At 38.3% G+C, this 24246-nt stretch overlaps 2 protein-coding genes across 4 annotated transcripts in view; one reads left to right on the forward strand and one right to left on the reverse strand.

Moving 5' to 3' along the window:
* The window catches only part of B3GAT2 (beta-1,3-glucuronyltransferase 2), a 322693-nt gene extending 322200 nt beyond the window's left edge, over window positions 1-493 (forward strand). For both annotated transcript variants that reach the window (XM_032409524.1, XM_032409525.1), the window contains exon 7: window positions 82-493. In XM_032409524.1, coding sequence (XP_032265415.1) covers window positions 82-168 — 87 coding nt within the window. In that variant the 3' untranslated portion in view covers window positions 169-493. The remainder of the gene's footprint in view (window positions 1-81) is intronic.
* Window positions 494-643: 150 nt separating this feature from the next.
* SMAP1 (small ArfGAP 1) overlaps window positions 644-24246 on the reverse strand; it is a 163564-nt gene continuing 139961 nt past the window's right edge. For both annotated transcript variants that reach the window (XM_032409521.1, XM_032409522.1), the window contains exons 7-11: window positions 24100-24190; window positions 9961-10088; window positions 4796-4967; window positions 3705-4018; window positions 644-1600 (exon numbers count right to left, since the gene is read on the reverse strand). In XM_032409521.1, coding sequence (XP_032265412.1) covers window positions 1466-1600; window positions 3705-4018; window positions 4796-4967; window positions 9961-10088; window positions 24100-24190 — 840 coding nt within the window. In that variant the 3' untranslated portion in view covers window positions 644-1465. The remainder of the gene's footprint in view (window positions 1601-3704; window positions 4019-4795; window positions 4968-9960; window positions 10089-24099; window positions 24191-24246) is intronic.

Genomic DNA, 24246 nt, shown 5'->3' on the forward strand with positions numbered 1-24246 from the left:
TCATTTCACTTGTGCTGCTCGACCTTGTTCGGTGTCAGCATTAAGAAGTGTGGCTACCCAAAAGATTTCCCTCCCCTCTAGGTTCTCGTGTGGCACACTCGGACAGAGAAGGTTAATCTAGCCAACGAGCCAAAGTACCGCCTGGACACAGTGAAAATTGAGGTATAAACTGAAGCAGCAACTGGTGCGGTTTGCCTGGCTAATGGACGTGGAAGAGGAGTCCGGAGGGCAGGCTGCAGAACATTCAGGTATTGTTCGCTTGCCTTCAGTACGACAGCCTGTGTTGTCATCTGACGGACGTCTGTTTCAACAGAGCTTGTCTGTCCGCTAACACAGCTGACGGGATGGTATCAAATGTCTGTTTCTGTCTTCATTTGTTCTGCATGTCTTCCCTACAACTAAACTGGCAGTTCTTTGTACAGTACGGCTAGTGACGCTGGAGGATACGATTGTGAGTATCTTACGTACTTTTTGTTCTTCCCATTTGGCCTTATAGTTGGTAGAACTGAGCAGGTTTTAGAAACAAATGACAGGCATTTTGCCAACTAAATGTTCCCAGTCGCTCACTTCGCAATGTTTAAGTTTTGTAAGGTTGGTGGCAGTATACATTGTAGGAAATAAAACCCACAAAAATAAAAAGGTCTATGGATTCATCTGTTTAATATAGGGATATAACATTTTGTCAATACTAGGCACCATAAAATGTAAACACAATTACTGTCATAAACCTGGATATACCTTCAAGGATTGAAAGTGGCTTGTTTAGTTACCCTGTTTGCATACAGTGCAGAGAAAGGTCTTCATGTTATTAGCACTATGTACATAAGAAGAGATCCAAATTACAGGAGAGGCAGATAAAATTTGAGTTCTTTAAACATTCGTTAAACTAAGTTTTGTAGTAACATCCAGGTTTATCTTCCTTTCACTAACCACGTTCCCTGTTAAGCACATCATAACAACAGCACAGTGAAGTGAATGACGAAATAAAAGAATTTTGATACACTAGAAAACAGTGCTCAGTGATACATTTACATTCTATTTATATGATTAAACATTTGATCATACAGTACCTTCCTAAGGATTACTGGCTAATTTGGGGATGGGGTTTATACTGTTAGAGGTATTACTAACATGATAACTACTTCCCTTATATGCAGACATTAGAGCTATAATTTTATTGAGAGTAAAACTGATTATGCAAGTTGACTGAGCAGCTCCTCAAATAATGTGGTTTATGAAATCATGGGAAATGAGCAAAGCTGCCCTTGACATAAAATGGTTTCTCAACCTGCTTTTCACATCAAATTTAATCAGTACAGACCAACACGGTCAGTCAGATAATTCTTAATATGAACAAATGGGGAAAAAGAAAAAATATATATGTACATGAATAAACAGGGGAACTAGATGCGTTTTAGCAAGGAATGTCAGGTGGTAGTTCTGGATGAAACTTGCATTGCAGTTTTCATTTCCACAGCTGTGTGCTGAGAGTCTGACCCGATGAGCTTCCAGACCATCCTGCTGTTGTGTTGGGGGGCTGGCCAAAACCCACTGTTGGGTTCGTACTACTGATACTCATGCCAGCCATTTGCTGATTCATCTGTGAAACATAAAAAGCTTATTTTAAAAGGCTTACTTCACTTTTAATTCTTGTTTCTTTAGCCACAGTTAGACATTTTTAAGTTACCCTGTTGTATCAGAAGCTGCCTTTACTGGAGGTTTAGTCAGATAATGAAGTTTAATAGCAATTATAAGTCCTTTTCCTCAATGTGAAAATTAGTCAAAGCACAGGAGTAAAAGCTGACTACCAGTTATTTCCCTAGAGAAAGCTACTTTGTTTCCTTCTTGTTCTTTATCTCCTTCCACATTTTTAACACTGTCCATAAAGTGATCTCAATTATAGTCTATTTCTTCATTTTCAAGACTCCATTTTTTTGTCCCCCAAAGATTTACAACTGAAAAAAAAAGTACCAAAGGAGTCCACTATTCTTTTCAACTCTACCAGCATGTTGTTCTTTAACTGTAAGGATTGAGGACATTTTAGAAAGTAAGATCCTCCAAAATTATACATTGTGGATGACAGCTATTATTCTGTCTTTATTAAAATCTTAAATGGTTCTATATACTTTCTAAATATTAAAAAAGGTCATAAAGCATACCTTTTCTTTTGCTCAGTTAACCACTAAATATCTAAAATTAAGTTTCATTATATAAGGTATAAGATTATATATATTTTTATTCCAGACTGGAATCATATATGTATAGAGGCATCCTAACCCTTTCCCTGCAGTACTCTCTTCTAACACTGATGATAAGGAAAGGCAAGATTTATCACAAAGCACAGAGTGATTCAAAATCTATGCTCAGGGTTGGAATGTATTCTTAATAAAGTTCATTTGTTATTTTGCAAAGACACTAATGTTCACCACACTGCTGATGAGGCGTAAGTGTCCAGTTCGTCATACCTACTAAAGGTTGCTATAACCACCTTTCACTGAGAGGGTGCTGGAAAACAGCAGCACCCCTCAGCATGCCTGGAAGTAAGGGCCAACAGTAACTCCTTACGGATTCATCTAGCACCTTAACCTGAGCTGGGTGTGCTTCAGCACTTTGTCTCACAAAAGCTGTTACTGACATTTGGTACTTGAGGTTCCCAGAGGATAGAGCTCAAGAGTCAGATGCTTAACCAACTGAGCCACCCCCCCCCCCCACGATAATTCCTTTAAATAATGACAAGAGGGGCACGTGCCTGGTTCAGTCAGTAGAGCATGTGACTCTTGATCTCAGGGTTTTGAGTTTGATCCCCACGCTGGGTGCAGAGATTACTTTAAAATAAAAGTGGCATTCATGGGATATACAGTGTTTTGGTAATGTTAATTATCACTATAGACTATTCTCTGAATGCTCTCAAGGTAAAACAGCTGACCAGGACAGAAACCAAGATCCCCCAAATGCTAGAGAAACATCAAATAAGAACTGTAAAGGGAAGAGGTGCTGGAGCATGAACAGAAGTCTAAAGTCAGAATGGAGCACTAATACAGAAACTGATTTGAGAAAAGTTATACTAAATTGTCAGCTTTTGGCTTTAAACTAACGTAAGTAGAAATGGGATTTTGTAATATAAGGGGATGTCTGAGACAAATATGGACTTGTCCCTAAGTAAACAAAAATATTTCTTATAAAGCCAAGGGCAGTAGTCACATGACATAGAGAACAGTCTAGATCCCTCACAAAATAGGGCTTTGAGAAGAGGAGGCTGGATATTTTTCTAATTTGTCAAAGTTACCACATAAACCCCAAAATTATTAGTGACGGTAGGCTGGTCTAAGTAGACTATAAAAATACCCCAAAAGGGAGCTGGGTTAAAAGCTTGGTGCTAATTTCATGGCGGGGGGGGAGAAGACAGGAAGTCTCTCACGATGCCCAAGATAATTTCTAGCTATTACAAATAGGGTGTTCGCCAGTGTTATAACCTGAAGTGAAAAAATGCTTAACATTTCTTTACAGAATATTCTAAATATAGTCAGTGACTGCTCATCTGTCTATGTGATGTAACTTCGTAATACCTATAAACAGTTCTCACCTCATACAACATACCCCTACTCAAGTCTTTCTGCCAGGTTGTTAGATTTAAATAAAACCATTTAGAAAATAAATCCAGTTTCTTTGATTCTGGAGAAGTTGGCGAGCAAATGAGCTCTTACCTGTGAGAGGTTCCACTGGGGCTGTGGAGCTTGCGGCAGGCCAAACTTACTCTGGGGCGCACCCATCTGTCCCACCACTCCTCCTTGGGGGCCAACCACATTTGGAGGAAGTGGCATCACACTAGTTTGTGCATTTCCCACAAACCCATTGGGCAAGGGCATGCCCACCATCATGCTTGCACTCTGTCCCATCACACTTCCGAGAAGGCCGGGAGCGGCAGGGGTAGGCACAGCCACACCCATTGACGGAAAGCCTTGGAATGCAGTCGGTGCTTGTGAGGTAAATGGTATATTTGTGGGTCCCATAAACACACCTGCATTTTAAGAACCATGAAAAGAAAATGAGAAAACAGGGCTATTGTATACAGCTGCACTCATCTCTCTAATCACAGAAAAAGGATCACCATCTTTCTCAACTACCCACAGCAAAAATTTTAATTCCAGTCTGCTCCTACTGCTCAAGCTCACACCATAACCCTCAGAGCTGGTTACTTCCAGAATGCAGTTATAAACCTGAGCAGCACATTTAATTAATTAGGATAAATAAATCTTATGCAATAGCTATAGAAAATATCCAAACTACGTAGCATGAGATTACGTGCTGACGAGCACCACTGGGCTCTCTCTGCCTTTAATAGAAGCAGGTGGGATGGCCTATAACTTAGCTCACTATTTAGAGGAAATGGGCCTAATACATTATGTAAACAACAAATCTTACTGTGCAGTATTTCCTTATAATTATTAAAAACTCAAAGTTTTGGAATTCTTGTGGTAACAGTGCTTATTGTTTACTTACAGAAAACTACTGTACACAAAGTTGTAAACTTCATGCAAATCAAAATAATTCTTCAAACACAATCCATGTCCTGTAACCTTGTGAAACAATATTAAGTGATATGTGAACAGCTTGTTAATTCTAAGTGAATAAAGTTTTGTGAATCCTGTATATGCCTTTTTAATTCTAATGCTTCAATTTTGTATTTGCACAAATTGCAACAAAAGTACCCATTACATAGAAAAATAACACAAAGGGTATATACTTCTAGTAATGTCACTACACGTTGCTGACAGCAGATTTTAAAATGAATTACCAGGAGTACTCTGCTGCTGAATGGTTCCTGTACCATACAAAGATAAGATGGAGTCTTTGGAGAGTTGTTTCTTTGCCACCTCTTCTGACTTTGTAGCTTGCTCAGTGAACAGATCCAGATCTCCAGATATTCCTGTAGACAGAGTGGCAGCTGCAGGTAGAGAGGGCGTCCCCTGAGACAAATACCAAAGCAAGCTGTCAAATTCTGCATACTAAAACACAGTTCATCTGTTACTTAAAATCTAAATGAAATTAGAAATTAATTGTACAAGGTAATACGGTGACATTACAGAGGATCATTCACAAGCCCACATAAAAACAGTATCTAGGAGGAAGGTACAATGTTTCCTATTTTGAATCTGTTGCTGGAAGAGAGGCAGACTGAAGCTCTTTCATAATAAATTGCGTTTACCTGCTCAACTGACAACTGAGTTTTTGCCCATCACATCCTGACCCACATCCTGCCCACAGTGGCTTCAACAACAGCATGTGATGGCCGTGTGAGGACCACCATTCCTGGAAGATGCTGAGGCATCCCCTTTGGCAACTACTACTCCAAGGATCTGGTAGCCCTTGAAATAAAGAACATTGCTACAATGACAGCATACTCCAAGAGGGTCCTGCGAAGGCTGATCTTGTCTTCTTTGAAAAAAAGAAAAGGCTTTTTCAAAAGCTGCATCAAGATATTTTTATAAATCTAACCTAGATCAGTTTTAACCACCACATTAGGATGTTTCTAGTCCATCCAGAAATGAAGCACAGCTAAGTTCAACCACCTATACTCTCAACCGTATCTTCAATCCCACTTTTGGACAAGGGGCAAAGGAACACAAAGAAACATGTAGACACAAAACAAAAATTTTCACTTAATCTATATCTGCACACAGATTAAAGTGAGGTTGTTATAGCTGTGACTGTATAATCTCTAAAGTCACTAAATATTCAATCACATTTGTTTACATGAAATTGTTTTACATATGAAGAGTTTCAAAGAATTCTAAGAACAGTAAAAACTGAGTAAGAGTCTTCTCAAACTATAGAATAAGGTGAGAGTAGTAGGTACAAGCTAAAGATCATGCATATGATTTGTCTTAATTTTTTAAAAATTCAGACATTTAACAGGTTGGCTAAAAAACCTAGCAATAAATTACCATCCAAGCATTGTATTCACAAATTCAAGCAGATCAATATGTTGAATCTATTATGACAAATTAAGAATTTTGAGATAAGCCACTTAATTTTGCAAAAGATCTAAAATGTGTAAGAAATTGGACATAATGGAATACCAAATATAACAACATGCTTGAATAAAGTATTATCTGAACTACGAATGATGCAACAGAAGCTCACAGAAGCTAAGAGCAAGAGCTCTGGAGCCAGCCTGCCAGGACTAGAATCCTGGTCCCACTGCTTACTAAAGAAAACAATGTACCCTTATATTGTCACTTCATCTCCACTGTCCCTCTTCTCTAAACTTGGGGATAATAAGATTTCCTACCTTACACAGTTGCTTGTGACCACAAGAAATGCTCTGTGGCAGGGTTAAGCACACCGTGTTTACTGTTAATGTTGTCAGGTAATGAAGCAACCATCTCACTAATCTTTCCATCATGTTTAGTTTCTGTTCAATTGAAGAACCTGCTTAAAATCCAAAATGGCTGGGAAACCTATAACAGTAGCTCCCCCATTTCCACCCCTTCCAAGATACATTCCAAGTACCCTGTGGATGCCTGGAACCACAGAGAATACCAAAACCTACATATACTATATATATACTATGCTTTTTCCCTATACATCCATACCTCTCATAGTTTAATTTAGAAACTAGGCACAGTAAGAGATTAACAATAACTATAAAATAGAACAATTATAACAATATACTGTAATAAAAGTTATGTGAATATGGTCTCAAAATACACTGTACTCACCCTTCTTATGATGATGTGAGATGATAAAATGCCTACGTAGTGAGGTGAAGTGAGGGGAATGACAAGTGAGGCACTGTGACAAGTGTTAAGCTACTACTACTGATCACCTGGTGATACCTCAGAAGGAGGATCATCTGCTTCTGAACTGTGGGCAAGTGAAACCACGGAAGATGAAACCACAGTCTCATCCTAGAGCAGCCTAATATTCACATGCTCTAAACATGTGTATTTCTTCTGATGAGGGTGGATAAAATAGAGTATCTACCTCAACATGGTCATAATCTAAAAAGAGCCAAACCAAATAGCATGATGAATAAGCACTCATATGTCTGTTTTTATTTTTTGGTGCTCCATTTGATAGCAGTACAACTCCAGGAAAAAGAAGAAGGTCTGCCTATCAATTTACACTTTGGGACGCTGCAGAATCCCTAACCAGAGGTTCTCTGGCTGTCGGGATCCTAGGGCTGACCCAAGGAGAGGGCACAGCACTCATGCAGGTCTAGATACTGTTGGTATATGTATATTACAGATAGAAGGAAAGGGATGGCTTCTACAAGTCACCTCTGGGGACTCTGGAATGATTCCCTCTGAACCCCCAATACACATGTGCATTCTGGTTAGCTGAGTATATCTAACCTTCATAAGACTACACAGCCAAACAGGTAAATCTCACTTTCACGTGAGTGGGAAATCTTTTTTTTTTTTTTTTAACATTTTATTTATTCAGTTGAGAGAGAGAGAGAAAGAGAGAGCACAAGTGGGGGAGGGGCAGAGGGAGAGGCACAAGCAGTCATGGGGCTGATCCAGGACCCCGAGATCGTGAACTGAGCCCAAGTCAGACGCTTAACCGGCTGAGCCACCCAGGCGTTCCTGAGTGGGAAATCTTTTTAAAAAACATTAATTATGAACGAAATGAGCACTGAAAGAATTATAGGGGCTCAGAGTAATTCCTATTTCTGTCCAATCAATTTTACATAATAGAAACCCAGCAAAATTAGTAATTTCATAGCGGGAGTGTATGTATAAAATGTGTACTTTAACCTGCCTTTCCCCTCTCCCCACTTTGAAAGACATTATTTTGAAAACATATCTGGGTTTTAACCTTTACATGTAGTTCAGATGAAAGATAATTCTGTTCCCCAAGTATTTTACAGGGCTCACAATACAACTGGCACAGTTTTGGTCCAAAAACAATGCTCTAAAAAAAGAATTAGATGTGATTTTAAAAAAATCAGTCATGTTACTCTTAGTTATTAATGCAGAATGCACAAAGCATGCAGGTCAGACCAACCCCTCACGAAGGCAAGAGCTACACCCCATATTGCTTGTCGGGTGCTACTTAAGAGTTTAAATGACGTCTGCATTGTTCTACTTGCTTTGATACTGAACAGAACACATGAAGTAGTACACTGAAGCCGCAGATGTGGGGTCTAATTCTCTAAGCGGTTGCAAAGAAACTCTCATAGTCCAGTGGAATCGAGGAAGTCTAGCAGATAAAACAGCCTCACTAGAATGCTACACCAAAAGAAACTGCTTTTCATGCTCAGATTGTCAAATATTCTAAATGCTTCTTTCTGAAGCCACAACATTAGCATTAGACAATTTTTATTACTACATGAATACTCCTGCCTGCACAAATTCACAAGGTGCTTAATGTTAACTGAAACCACAGTAGTAACAAACAGTTCCTCTTTTTATGTGTTGGGGGAAGGGAGAAGGAGCCAAGTCATAAAATAAAGCTATCTTTTCTGAAAATAAAAAATGATGCAATTTTGATAAAGATAATTTAAACTAATTCCTCAAACTTATTTGCTCAATTCTACTGGTAATTATACAATGACTATCATAATAACAAAAAATGTGTAATAAAATAAGCAAATTAATCTTCTTAGTAAGACATAGATTCTTATTAAAACTTTCTACCCAAACAATATACATTTGGCTCCATTTTTCTAGAGAAAAGGGAAATATTTTACCTCAAAAATTATGCTGTACTGAAACAAACTACTGTTCATTTATAAAGTATAAATTTAAAATAGAATCTTAAAGCTGTATGCTTAAGAGTAACCTATATCCCTAAAAAAGTTCATATATTCACCTTAAAGGAAGCTAAATACTTCATGGGATCACTTGTATGTGGGATCAAAAAAAAAAAAGTTGAATTCATAGAAAGCAAAATGGTGGTTACCGGGACTCAGGAGTGGAGGAAATACAGGGAGGTTGAAACAAACTCAGTTATAAAATGAATTAAGGTCTGAGGGCCTACAATGTGATGATAGTTGATTATACCGTATTACGTAACTGAAATTTGTGAAGAGAGAGCTAAAGTGTTCTCATCAAAAAAAAAAAAAGTAAATACATGAGGTGATGGATGTGTTAATTAACTTGATGGTGGGAATCAAATATACACTTTAAGTATTTACCATTTTACTTGTCAGTTATACCTCAATAAAGCTGAAAAAATATTTAAAAGTATTAAGCAATTTACAATTTTAAAAAAGGAATGAAGGCAAAAAAAAAATTCCACGTAGTATTAAGAACACAATTCAAAATTTCCTTACCATCAATATGTAAAAAAATTCTGATCATTAATATTGTTCTAAATAATTTTTTAAAAATCATTTTAAAAAGTAAAAATAGTGTGTCCATTATACTTCAATTTTAAAAAAAGGTTTTAGGACTAACTTAAAACAACTAATCTTCATAAAAAATATGAGTACTGAATTTGCTAGAATTTCTTATTTTTGGTTTTCCTGCAGCCAGAACTAAATCTTCGGAATGGCTCAATACAGCATAAAAAAAGAACTACTGGCTTGTAATGAATATTTAAACACCCATGGTTTTAAAACCTCTGAAGTAACCTTGTTAATCTCAGGCAAGTTTGAGATAGTCTGAGTTTTCCCACTGGTTCACTCTAAACAGCACTCTTTGCCTAAAGCAAGAGTCAGCAAACTTTATACAGTGAATATTTAGGCTTTGTGGGTCAAACAGTGTCTGTCGTAACTATTCAACTTGTAGTGTGAAAGCAGCCACAGACAATATATAAACAAATGGAATGGCTGTTTCAATAAAACTTTATTTGCAAAAATGAGCTGCAGGCTTAATTTGCCAACCCCTGGCCTAAAGAATAAAGCTTTCAAATCAGAGACTGCTCAGAGACAGTTCTTTCAAAATTAAAATTTTGAGACTTTTCAAAAAAGAAGTCGTGATCATGTAAAACCATATTCTTATTACATACCTGAGCTGGGGGTATGACAGTTGCAGGTAAGGGATTAGAAATCATTGGTCCAAAGATGTCTAGATCATCATTCAGGGACGGCAATGTGGTTGTGTTCCCATTGGTCACTGGTGCCTCAGCAGGGCCATCTGAAAAGAATATAGATTCTCATCCTAAAGTAGATTCTCTTAAATTACTTGAAACATGGCATCATTTAAAAAATTAATATATGGTTTAAAAAAAAAAACAGTTCAAAAGTTGACAACAAAATATATGTCCCCCTTTTACCCCAGGCTCTCTCCTCTTTCCCAAAGAAACTATTTCCAGTTTTATTCTCCCAAAAATATTCTTTACTCACCGGTTTCTAGGTATAATATATCCAAACCCCATTTTAACAATAGTGGTATTACACTATTCACGTTATTCTGCATCCTGATGCTTCCTTATGTGCCAGGCACTGTTCTGAGTACAGACATTAACTCATTTAATCCCCATAACGTTATGAGACAGACACAACTATGACACAAAAGAATTCAAATATGACTCATGAAAGCATTTTTTTTCATTTCTAACCACAAATGGCAACATTCGTTTGAAGTCAGACCTCTTATAAGAACTATTTCATGTTTTCCAGTCCATTCCGCATTCCACTTACATCATGTGTAATACATCATGTAAATATGAACCAGAAATAAAATATTTTAAAAGGAGAAGATATTCTAGATTAAAAACACAATTAAAGGAACATCTTTTTTGTGGTATCTACAACAGCTCAGTAAAGAAACTCAAATAACAAGGACATGTGAGCCAGTGGTGCCCATAAGCTGCAGAGTTGGGGACAGGGAAACCACCTCATCAAACAGACATGTTTAATTCTATCATATGAATAAGGAAGCATTTTATTAGCAGAAAATATAACTATATTTTATATATGCAGTTTAAATTCACAAAAAAAAAGCACATGTCCTATAAAACAATGACCAAGAGGAACAAAGGTAAAAAAGCAAAAACCTGACAAGTTGAGTATAAACTATGTATTTCCAGTTTTTCAGTTAAAATTTTTTGCTTCTTCAAGTAATAGCAAACACTAATAATTAGGAAAATTTTACGAAAAAAATACCTTACACATGAGAAAATATTACCTTTTATTTTTTGGTGAATACAGAAAATGTCATTAATTGATTTTTATCACAGGTCATGCAATCTAGTTTACAGGACACCAGTGAGCCCAGGATACACTGTGTGAGAACCAAGAGGTTCACCTACTCCAGGCAAATAATCTGTGTCCATACTTTTATAAACTGTACATCTTTCAGAAATTTAGGTCTAAGTAGTACACTGTACTTCATTAAGAATATTTATTTATACTTTCAAATCTAAATTCTATTCAGTATCTAGTAGTACATTATCTAAACTATAAAACAACATGCAGTACTTTATTTGGTTTTTGAAGTCTTATTTTACCCTTCATACCCTGAGGATCACATATGTGACTAATAAAAGTAACAGCCAACACTCAGTATAGTGCTTGTTTCATGCCAGTCTAAAAAAATACAAATACATAAACACATACATGCACTTCTTTAGTCTTTATGATGATGCTATGAGAGAGGTACTATTAATTACCCTCATTTGCAGATGACAAAAACATTAAATTTGTCCACCGTCACAGAGCCAGAGCAAAGCCTTGGGTTATAATAAATCAATTTTTACTACAGAATCAACACATTCTTGGAAAAGATACAAACTATGCAAAAATTAATAAAAGTTCCTTACCATGGATGATGGTAATGGTTGCACAATAATGTGAATGAATGTACTTAATGCCACCAAACTGTACACTTAAAACTGGCTAAAACGGTAAATTGTACATTATGTGTCTTTTACAATACAAAAAGTCCCTACGTTTTTTATGCTTATAAACAAATGCTTAAAAACATGCTTAAGACAATGTATATACAAAAGTCGTTTTCTTTAGATAAAATTGTTTTTGTGTGGGTGAGGGTGGACTGCATTCTATATTGCGTGGACCTAAAATAACTTATTTATTCAGCCCTTCACTACTGGACATTTAGGTAGTTTCCAGACTTTGACCATTACAGAAACAGTAAATATCCACAGTCCTTCACATAAAGCCCACACAGCTCACTTCCTTCACAACTTCATGTTCTACTACTGCACTGCAAACAGCTTCATTGTCTCATTCCATTAAAAATTATTTGCATTTAAAATCTGACCTTTCAAAATCTCAGAAAAGCATTCCACACAAACTCCACCTACCATAGTGGAGCTGCCATGAAAGTCAACTCATAATATAAGTCCAAGGAACTGTGGAATCCTTTAGAATAAGACACACAAAGCATCTCCTTAGAAATAGTGATTTTTACGGCAAGGTTGCCACTGTTTCCAAGTGGTTAAGGAAGAGACTGTTTTAACTACAAAAACCTAAGATGAAGAACTTTCTCCCAGGTCTGACCAAGGTTTCCAATCCAGCCTCGTGACAGACAACGGTGACTCTTCTCTTGCTTTCACATCTGCAGCGCACGTGTCTTCTTTTCTCTCTACCCTGGTTTTCTCCCCATATAATCCCCTAAATATGATGGATTTTACCGCATCAATTTTTCTTGTTAATACAAAAGCTAAGCATTCACAGAATTGTTGAAAAACAAATCCTTAACCTAAACAAAAACTTCTCAGCCTTGCATCATCAGTAAATACAAGTTCCCAATGGGTTTTCCCAATGGACTTTAATGTTTGTGAATTTGACTTACTACCCTGGCCTGCTGTTAGCATTCTTTAAAAAGGATTGTTTCAATTCATTTTGAAGGTTGTATTTTTGATTGTCAGTATTTAAACAGGACAGTTAAAGACTGTCATTATCATCATTATAAACATCGTAGTTCCCGGACATTTTAAAAGAATGTTTACATGTTATCATTTTTGTCTCTCTGAAAGACAAGAAAGGCATCTCTTTCCACTATCTCCAGTAACAGAAACCAGGGCACCAACAGATTAAAAGACTTGTTCAATGTCACTTCCCTAGTTAAACAGCAAAGTCTGCACTAGAACGGAGTCTTCTGATCCCTAGGCTAGTGAGTGCTCTTTACTTTAAACCACATTTCGTCAGTAGTCACGTAATTAAAACTGTACCTAATTACGAAAACGTCACTTAAAATTCTGAAATTTAAGGGGCGCCTGGGTGGCTCAGTCAGTTAAGCGGCTGCCTTCAGCTCAGGTCATGATCCCAGGGTCCTGGGATCGAGCCCCGTATAGGGCTCCCTGCTTGGCGGAGAGCCTGCTTCTCCCTCTCCCTCTGTCTGCCGCTCTGCCTACTTGTGCTCTCTATCTCTGTTAAATAAATTAATAAAAATCTTTAAAAAAAAAAAAAATTCTGAAATTTAAAAGCCAACTTTTTTTTTTTTAAGATTTTATTTATTTATTTGACAGAGAAATAGCGAGAGCAGGAACACAAGCAGGGCGAGTGGGAGAGCAGGCTTTCTGCCGAGCAGGGAGCCCGATGCGGGGCTCGATCCCAGGACCCCGGGATCATGACCTAAGCCGAACGCAGATGCTTAACGACTGAGCCACCCGGACGCCCTAAAAGCCAACTTTTAAACAGTTTATAATTATTTGCACCAAGAGCAGCAGTGACACCAAAGGTTCAAAAACCATTCAGCACCACATGCACAGTTCCTCTTCATCTCCCCATCCCACTGTCCTACCAAGCCTAGTATCTTCTCAATTTATAGGGAAGGACACAGGTGGATGTGGTCATCAATGAGCAAACTGGGCTGAGGGAAGCAAGTGTTGGGTATAGTCAGCCCTGGGTCAACAGAGTATTTACATATCACAGTGAGTTCAATGAATCCTTTTGATCAAGGGTCCACTAATAGCACAGTCTTTGCTGACTGAATAAAAGCTCAGAGTCCACAAAAGCAACAGAGAAGTGGACGTCTGTGCAAACTAATCAGAATTCACCACAGTCATGCACCTCGGAGTGAATGTTGGGTTCCTTCCTCAGCTACAGAATGGTGGTGGGAGCAGCCAGCAGCAGGAGGAGGGAGCAGCCCCTTTTAATCAGTATGCAGAAACAGTAGTTGGTGGACAATAAAAATAATGGGAGATCCACAGTACAAGAAAAGCCTAAGGCAAATGGAAGAAATTTAGCTGGGGACAACATCATAAAGAACGATAATGAAGCACAAAGGACCCCTTGAAAAGGCAATGAGCAAACTGAAGAAATTAGGACAATGCAGTAAAATGAAGAAGGAATTTCAATCTTAAAGGCAAGGGATCAAGCCTACAGTTAGCTGCTTGTGGGTAACTGTTTTCTTTCAATGTTACCTTAAGGTTTCAAAGCAGTGTTTTATCTGAAAACTGAGTTTGTAGATGTCTGTTTTAAATTACACACATACCATAAATTTACAAGAAAATGTTAAAATGTTTCAAGCTAAAGAAAAAAAGTTGTTAAAATCAGTGCTACATCTCACATGAACATAAGGCATGCCCAGCATGCATTTACTGGCCTACTTTGCATCATGACACTGATAGATGCCTAGAAAGAAGGTAACATTTCAAATATGACAGTCATGAAGGCCAGTCTCTGTCTTCTAGAAATCCTCAATATGGTGAGTAAGACTGCTGATTCTATTAATTGTGGCTATACCAGAACTCATCTAACACCAATAATCCAAAAGAGTAAAGGTAAAAAAAAAATAGAACAAAACAACCAAAACAAAACAGTAAGACAATATTTAGTGTCTTCTTTTTGGTTCATTCCAAGTGCCTTTGAATGATAATTTGTAAACTAAAGGAAATAAGAATATAATACTTTGCATTTTAATAACACATTTTTAACACTAGTATTTTTATTTAAATTCAATTGCCAGGTACTTTCATCAATGCCTTATATAAAGTATCTGAGTTTAATCATATCACCTCAAGAGAATTTTACACATTAAGCCTAGGATTTCAACAGAAGTCTGGTGGTGTACCTAGAAAACTCAACTGCCATAACCAGTTTGAGAAGCTTTTTCTGGAGCACCCAAGCAGAAACTGGTGCCCCTTCCCCATCTAGGGATAAAACAGTTAAGTGGCAGTTGCCCTATGTCCCTAATAAAACCACATGGAGGGTGGGGCTGGCTTTACTACCACCCTGCCCAGGCACAGTACTTGGCCCGAGCTCCCTTCTAAGGCAATTGATGACTCCCAAATCCAGAAGACCTAACACCACTTCCATTGTAGACCCATCCATCTGGTCAGCCAGGCCTACTGACTTTTCCACCCCAAATCCAGGGGCTGCAAAAATGGCAACCTTCCCAAGTACCTCAATATTTTCATTTTTAGGGTTTTTAAAAAATATTTTTATTTATTTATTTATTTATTTATTTATTTATTAGAGAGAGAGAGAAGGAGAGGGAGAGTGGGGGAAGGAGCAGAAGGAGACAAGCAGACTCTGCATTGAGCAGGGAGCCAGATGTGGGGCTCCATCCCATGACCCCAAGATCCCGACCAAAGCCGAAATCAAGAGCTGAACGCTTAACTGACTAAAGCCATCCAGGCGCCTGTCATTTTTAGTTTTTAATGGCATCTGAATATACTCAGATTGATAGGCAGCCCCAATATGCCACATTACTGCACCGTGGCACCATGTTTATAGCCCAGAGACCTTGTCCATGACCTCCTGTCGTCTTACCAGGAAGAGAGTAGAGCTGCCTCCTTAATTTGATGCTTGACACAAAGCCCTATCCCAGGGCTTCCCCTCTCCAGTTCACCAATGACAATGAGGTTGGAATTATCTCTCCCAAGCAGAAATCTGTCCTCCAGAGTCACTCTGTCCACAGGCCAGTGCATCCCTGCTGCCACAGCACCACACACAACTAGTCACACACAGGCAAGTGTCCTCCACCCACCGCCTTGTGAGCTGGAAGCACATCTTACTCTCCTCACCTACAGATCTGTTCCAAGTGTGCTCTCGTAGCAGCTGACAGGTAGTACTCCAAAGCTGTATGCTCAGTCACGGGCTTTAAGCCATAAGATGCCTTACGAAGGTAAGGCCCTAGGAGCTACGTTTACCTGAGTAGCTGGTTATCTGAGTAGTAATAAACACATTAGATCTTACTTGAAATAAATTTCCACAGGACAAAACAAAACAAAACAAAACAAAAAACTTATTTGCTCCTCCTCGGACCACCAGCAGCAAGACAATTAACCTTTGAATTGAGGAAAATAAAATTTAAGTTGGGAATTTTTAGCATTATTCCATATTTCAAACTGAATTCTCTCAACCAATTCTCATACATAATCCCACTCTTCCCTCAGCAATAATTCTCTACCTTCCAGTTTCCAGACTGCAACCTCATCCCCGACTTGTATTACTATATACACACAAAAGCTGCATTTTCTGGTATTTACTAGAGTTCCATGAACTCTGCCGGCACTCAATAAACATTAATTGAATTCATCCTTTACTTGAATGTCAGATACATTAGCTGGTCATAATCTATTTGCGCAAATAATAAAAAATGTCAAAGAGCAACTGAGATTTTATGTATTACTAATCTAGTTTAAGGCAGATAAGAATATGATAAGTAAATGGATGTTACATTTTTCATTACCGTTTCTGACTGAGCACGAACATTCAGCCTTGAGTACACCCTTGCTACACCGGAAACCGCCAAGTCTAAGTCTTCATCAGTAACTACTGAGGCATCATCCTAAGAAGGAATGAGTTTAAGTGGAAACAGTACTGATTAAAAAAGGCTGCTTCCATGAGATGCAGTAATACTCTCATGGCAAAACTCCTTCTTCTTAAAGCTTTATAAATTTACATGTTACTCAAAGAACCCTTTTTATTTTCTACATAAGAAACCATCTAAAGCTCTTTCCTTAATAAAAGTGTTATTTGGAATTCCTTTGTATTAAAACACATAAATTGCTTTATGGAATGAAATCAACTCCCATGTGTGTTACTTTGTAGATTCAAGTCACAAGTCTACAGTCTACGGCCATCCCACCCTGAGCGTGCCCAATCTTGTCTGATCTCGGAAGCTAAGCAGGGTCAGGCCTGGTTAGTACTTGGATGGGAGATTCAAGTCACAAATGTCCATTTGAAGCATATTAAAATTTTCAAGCTTCAAATCGTTTTCAAATGCTTTTTTAAAAAAACAGGTGCCTGAGAGTTAAATGGAGCTATTTATTTTTATTTTTTAGTTAATTTTCTTACTGCTAAAAAGACAGTATTTAGTACTTTACCAGAATGACTGAAGTGGCCTTAAAAGATCACCTTAATCCTCTTGCTCTATTTGCTCTCCCTCTAAGCCCCTCCATGCTACCCATCCCTGCACTCTGGCCAGCTCTGGAGGAAGGGACCCCTTTACGAATGGGTACTCCCGTGCTGTGCAGCAAGCCCTGCAGGGTTGTCCATCTTTCAGGAGATGCACACACGTTGATTTACAGCTGCTGTCTGAGACTGCTAAGAAATGCTTTAAGGAGTAAATGTTGTAGAACGGACTGCTTAGATATATATATATATTTCTGTACCATTTTATAGCCTCAGAAGACAAGAAATATATAAATATAAAACCGAACTGTATAAAACAAATTTCTTTCTAAATGTTTAAAACATGGTGACGGACTAGATTTCTTTGAGGCCACCCGATTTCCTCAGTGCTTTTAAGGAAGCAACAAATCCTCCATCAGCCAAAGACCATACTGTGTGACAACGGTCTGGAGGTTACACAGCATAATTTGACTCCCTCTTCTGCACATCCCTTCAAAGGCCTGAGCTATTTCCTGCTCATCTCCTCTGACCCGATGTTCAGGCTACAGTCTCAGCACAGCCCTGCATGCAAGTTACTATGCCATACGCCTCACATTTATTTATTCACTTAGATTTGGCCATCAACCACAGAGGGGTTCTCATTTCCATTTCCCAGATGAAAACACTAGAGCCCACACAAACTATAGGTTACTGCCTCTAAATTCAGTGCTGTTCTTGTGACACGATGCCACCAGCTATCAATCTGACCAATGGAGCCAGTGTCTGTTTTGTGCGGCACAAGGTCACCCAGCAGTCTTAGAGTTTTATTTTGTGTCACAGCTTCAACATAGTGTAATAGTTAAGAACATGGGCCTAGCTTTGTAATCTACTAGCTAGGTGATTTTGGGCAACTTAACTTCTCTGTGCCTCAGTTTCTTCATTTGTAAAATGGAAATAATGATAGTTCACCAGCCTCAGGTGATTTACCCTTCACTTCTCCCCAGCATGGACTCAGGACCACTTGCAAGGATCTGCCTATTGCCAGTTCTCTTACAGCAATATATTCATCTACCTGCATTTTCTTTCCTCCACAGGTGTGGTTACAGAAAAATAAAACCAATTCCTCCTTTTTGATAGGGTAATATAATAGTTGACAATAGTTCACTGAACACAATCTTCTGAGCAGAAGCAATGCAAGTTTTCATTAGGTTTAAAACTGTATCGGAAAGGGGCGCCTGGGTGGCTCAGTCGTTAAGCGTCTGCCTTCGGCTCAGGTCAGGATCCCAGGGTCCTGGGATTGGGCCCCGCGTCGGACTCCCTGCTCGGTGGGAAGCCTGCTTCTCCCTCTCCCACTCCCCCTGCTTGTGTTCTCTCTCTCGTTGTGTCTCTGGTCAAGTAAATAAATAAAATCTTAAAAAAAAATTAAATTTTAAAAACTGTATCGGAAAAACAAAACAGACTACAAAATTATATAGGGTACTTATGCCAGAGTATTCCTTCTCTTAGCCCCTCTCCTTGGAAAAACGGGGTGTGTAGCTAACTACACAAACATCCTCCTGATCTGGTCAGTGCACAGCTCACAGGACACCAGTGGTTTCCCAGGGCTCCTGCTGCTATGTCTGGCATTTAGTCTGCTCATTCCCAAACTTGTTTCTGTCTATAGCATATGAACTTTGAAAAACAGAAGTTTCCCTGTAGGAATTTTCTGCTTTAAAAGTACGTAGAGGGGCGCCTGAGTGGCTCAGTCGTTAAGCGTCTGCCTTCGGCTCAGGTCGTGATCCCAGGGTCCTGGGATCGAGGCCCCGATCAGGCTCCCTGCTCGGCGGGAAGCCTGCTTCTCCCTCTCCCACTCCCCCTGCTTGTGTTCCCTCTCTCGCTGTGTCTCTCTCTGTCAAATAAATAAATAAATAAATAATCTTTAAAAAATAAATAAAAGTACGTAGAATGCTTTCTGTGGGGGTTTTATCCTTTAGCTTGTTTCTGTCCAAAAAAATCTTTTAAAAACAAAAAAACTTAAAAAAAGAGAGTAATATATTCATCTCTCTCATCATATAAAACTGGAATGTATGTTACTAGAAAATTAAGTAGGTTATATACTGTTAACTGCATTTAACTAGCATTGTCAATGCATTTGAACTCGGCCATCGTGGTAAGTTAAAGCTTTTATTTCCTGAAACACAAACATGAATGAGAAAACTTGAAAACTTGCCCAAAGCTGTATGTTCCTTTGAGCTTTTGAATTAAGAAAAAACTGAAGGAACCTCTACCTACTCCTCTATAGAGTTTGGTATTTAAAATAATTTAAAGTAGAACTTAAGAAATGTTTAGGCAGAAATTTCCCTAGATTAAAGTGAGTAAGCATAAGAATGATTTTATTTAAGCAGTTGAATACACCCTGAGCTAGATTTTCATTACCAAGATCATATCCATCCTTTGCACGATGCCTTCTGGAGCACTGAGGATCCGATCCTCTCAGACACCTTCTGCGTTCCACCCCAGTCACCTCTGTGCCTGACAGGACTGCCAGTCAAAGCCTCCTGGCAAGGGGCCAGGGTGCGCTGCTCTGTGCGTGCAGTGAACGGATGACCGCAGACAGAAACCCCACAGGAGAGCTTTCTACCTTCGGTGGCATAGTGAACTGCAACCTGTAAGGTCACGTTTAACACCAGCAATTTATGATTCTTCTCAAGCCTTATGCTTAGAGCATTTGCTCAGCCCTGAAGCATTCTCAGATGGGGTTTTCTACAGAAAAAAAAAAAAAGAAAAGAAAAGAAAAAGCAAAAAGCACTACTGGATGAAAGTATTAGTCTGGGAGGATTATCCTAACCAATTGCTAAGCTGTCTGTCAGTTTTTATCATGTAAAAACTAAGCAGCAATCAACAAAAATTGGAGACTAGCATAACAGCATAATGCCCAGTGCTAGAATAACTACACAGGTAGGGACCATGAAGAACACCACCCCAACATGCCGTACAAACTGATTTCAATTCTCTTCTAACATAGCAGGTACACATTCAAGTCAAGATGTATCTGAGTCTGGAGTCTGATTCAGGGATTTTCGGTCTGGCCCTTACTGAAGAGGAACCCTAAGACATTAGGTTATTTCCAAGATTAGAGGGCAGGTAATAACCAAGTATCTGACCCCACTTCTGGTATTAGAGAGCAAAACACTGAATAAGTCGTATTTGTACAGGCTTCAGACTCTAATTAATACCTATGTATGAAGCAGTTCTTGCAGGTACAATCGGGAACAAAAGGCAGAGGTCAGCAAACTATAATCCACTGCCTATTTTTAAATATTTCTGGAACACAGCCATGCTCAATTGCTTATGTATGTGCATATAGCTACTTGCATATTACAATGGGAGGGTTAAGTAGTTGCAGAAACCATGTACCTTGCAAAGCCAAAGTATGTGGCCCTTTTCATAAAAATCTTGCTGACCCTTGCTAAAAAGCATATCCAGAGCATTTTATGTTTGACCTTGGGATAGGGAGTAGATCAGGAAAGGTGAGCTGAAGAAAATAGGTTTAGCTTGAGTCAGTAGGTTGAAAAAAAGACCATGGACTCACCAAAGTGCCATTTAAAGGGAAGATCAAATTACTAAAATATCTTAATTACCCTATTATGAGATTAAAAGTGATCCCAAATACAAACAGTAAACTTTAGGATTCATGGCCCCTCTGTGGTCGTGTGACTAAACTAATGGTGAGGGTTTTCTCTGTATTTTCTGCAAATGCTTTATGTTAATGCCTGTTCCAGTCTCATTCACATGGGGATATACTGTCATCTCTGCATGACCATAAATCATACTTCAGGGCACCTGCTCCCTACCCCGTACCATGTTTCAATTTACAGAGGAAAACCAGAGTCCCCTTAGGGGAGAGTGGTATGCTTACCTTGGGCAAAAGAAAAACAGTCTGCGGCCCAAAGTAGATACCAATAATCAATTCTGATTTAGGATCACTGTTTTGAGCTGGAAGGGACCTCTGATTCTCTGTGGTCTCCTAGACCTTCACAAACTCATTAAAGGTAATGCTTCACAGAGCTTTAAAAAAAAAAAAAAGCCTGAAAAGATTTTTAAAAAGAATTTAAGATCAGTAAGAGTGAAGAGTTGTACATACTCTGGGTAAGATACCCCCAATCCCTGCTGCTAAAACTTCATCAGCAAGATATCCCTCTTTCTGACCTTAGCTCCTGTCCCTGCCCCCTTTGGAACTCTTCCAGTATATGATCTAAAACTGACAGTCACAAGCAAAATCCCCTATATATCCTTACGTTCTTCAAATATTCTCTTCACCTTCCTGTCCTATATCGACCTTGGTTCTCCCCTAAAGAAATGGTTCCCTGAAGCTCTCCCACTGTCAAAAAGAGAGCTGATAGAGAACGTATCAGATATTAAACGGATAAGAACAGATACTACACAGACCATGAGTGAGAGAAAAAAATGTTAACTGATACATGCCAAGGAGACTTGGGAGTTGTTTGCTATGTGGCATGGGCACTATCACAGAAAGTCATACCACAAGAGGGGTGCTGTCATCACCAAATCCTAAAATCTGTGGTACCGGCTTTGACGGTGGGTGGCAGAGGACAGGGAAACACTTACAGGATCTTGAAAAACAGACATGATATGTGACAGTGCAACAGTTGGTAGGAAACACATCAAATGAAGTTCTAGCAAAGATGCCCTAGTTGACCCACAGACTTGAGAGCAGAAACAAGAAATGTGTCCTGATGTGAGCTGCTGAGCTCTGGTGGTTATTACTACACAACATTACTGCAGTAAGAGTTGAGTATTTAAGGCCAGCCACCCCATTTGTCTACTAGATCACACTGGCTAGTCAAGACATTGTTATAGCAATTTTTCTTGTCCTAAATCAGCAGATTTGCCTGTTCTACAGGTTCATTCCCAAAGATAAACATTCTATAATTTCAGTTGGTCAGCAAATCCTATTGGCTCCAACTTCTAAACATACCCACAACCTGATAACTTCTTTTACCTTCCAATGTCACCACTGACTCTAAGCCACCGTCATCTCTCACCTGTATTATTCTAACAGTTTCCTTATTGGTCTCCCTGCTTCCAGCCTTGCCCTGCTATATAATTTATTCTTAACATAGTAGCTACAATAATTCTTTAAAAATGAAAGTCAGTTCATGGACATTTTTGTTCAAATCTCTCCAATGTATTTCCAGGACACTCAGAGGAAAAGCCACACACTCCCCTCCTCTGTCACGACTTTCCCCAGAGATCATTCCACTCTGGCTACACAGTCATCCTTGCTGGTTCTTGCACACATCAAGTAAGCCGCTACTGCACAGCGTCTGCACTTGCTATTCTCTCTGGTAGGAATGTTCTTGCCCCACACATCCAGACATCCACAATTTCATCAGGTCTTTGCTCCAGCAATACTCAGTGAGCACCTTCCATGCACTGGCCGCTGTATTTAAAATTACAACTACTCATTTTTACTTTATCTGTAGCACTTACCGTATATGACCCATAATATACCTTACTTAAGTGTTATTTACTGTTTCCTCAGATAGAATGAAAGCTCCAAAAGGTCAGATATTTCTATCTGTTTCCATTCATAGCTATCTCCCTAGTGCCTACAATGGTGCCTGAAAACATGGTAGACACTTAATCAGTATTTGTTAAATCAATGAATGAATCTGTATGATAAGAGTCAGGTCTAGTTTATATTTTACATTTCTAAGTTATAAAGTAATAAACCAGACACTTAGACTGCAAAGGAAATGGTACAGTGAAGATAAACATTCATATAGTTTTAGTAAGATTTTAGTAATAAGTCTTTTTTTTCTTTTCTCTCATTTACAGAAAAGAAAATACAGAAACTATATGCACTAGAATTCAACGTAATTATTTCAGAGCCCCTGGACTAAAGCTGTACTTTCAAAATTACAGTTATATATACTACTTATTTTCACCACCACAGAAAATTTTTACCTACAGGGATATATTTCCGTGATATACCAGTTTCCTAAGAAATGAATAAAGCACTCAACTATAATTCTTAAAACAGAAAACAATATATACTCAATAAGAACAAAGATCAATTTTTAGAAAAGCAGTATATGAAGTTCAACTTCAAGTATCTTTCATTTTTTCCTTTGTTAATCCTTCTCCAAACTAAAAAAAATGTTTACATTAATTACTGCTGAAGGCTCAGATATTACTAAAAATAACCATTTATTTAAAGCTATTTTTGTAGGAAGAGAAGAAAGATCTAAAAAGAGCTGACAGTATTTGTAGAAAAGCACATATAAACATTCCTTGAATGGAAGCCTGTTTACTTACCAGGCAGACAACATATATCTGTCAGCCATAAGAATAAATACGACATTAAATTAAAATGAGCACTTCTTAAATTGTCATCAAATAAATGAAATGAATTTAGCCACTAGATCTAGGTGTAAAGCACATTGCTTCAGTTAACCAAAATTAAATTTTGTTTTAAACCAGCACATATTACAATAAGGCTACCCCATAATTATTTTGCTAAGGGAATCCCCCCAACAAAAATAAATAAAGAGAAGGGGTAAGAGGGAGGGAGGGAGAGAAGAGAAAAAGAAATCTACTCTTTATTTTAAATGTTGAAATGTCATCTACTACGCCTCTGAAGATTACTTTGATATCTCTTCTTTCCCCCAAGGAACTCATTACTTGTATTTCAGGGGAGACAGTGCTGACAGACACTAGCTCTCTTATTAAAGACTTCCCTTTTTGTGGGAACTGAGCATACTCATCATACCATTTTCAAATTCAGTTAACAGGTATCTTTTGGCATACTGATGATAAAGCCATTATATTCATTTCAAGTAAAGATTTCAATTATTGTATAACTCTTAAGGTGACTTATATTTTTTGTTACTTACCAAGTCCTAAAAGATCAACAGTGGGCTCTGCAGCTTTTTTAGGGCTGGTACTTTTTTTGGGCTCCAACTGCTGATCTTCTTTCTTCTGCAGCTTTAAGGAAATAATCAGTTTTATTAATTTTTCTTAAATAAATTGAATAAGCCTTT

Source organism: Phoca vitulina, unplaced genomic scaffold (assembly GCF_004348235.1).
Source record: "Phoca vitulina isolate PV1807 unplaced genomic scaffold, GSC_HSeal_1.0 scaffold11, whole genome shotgun sequence".
Taxonomy (NCBI): Eukaryota; Metazoa; Chordata; class Mammalia; order Carnivora; family Phocidae; genus Phoca; species Phoca vitulina.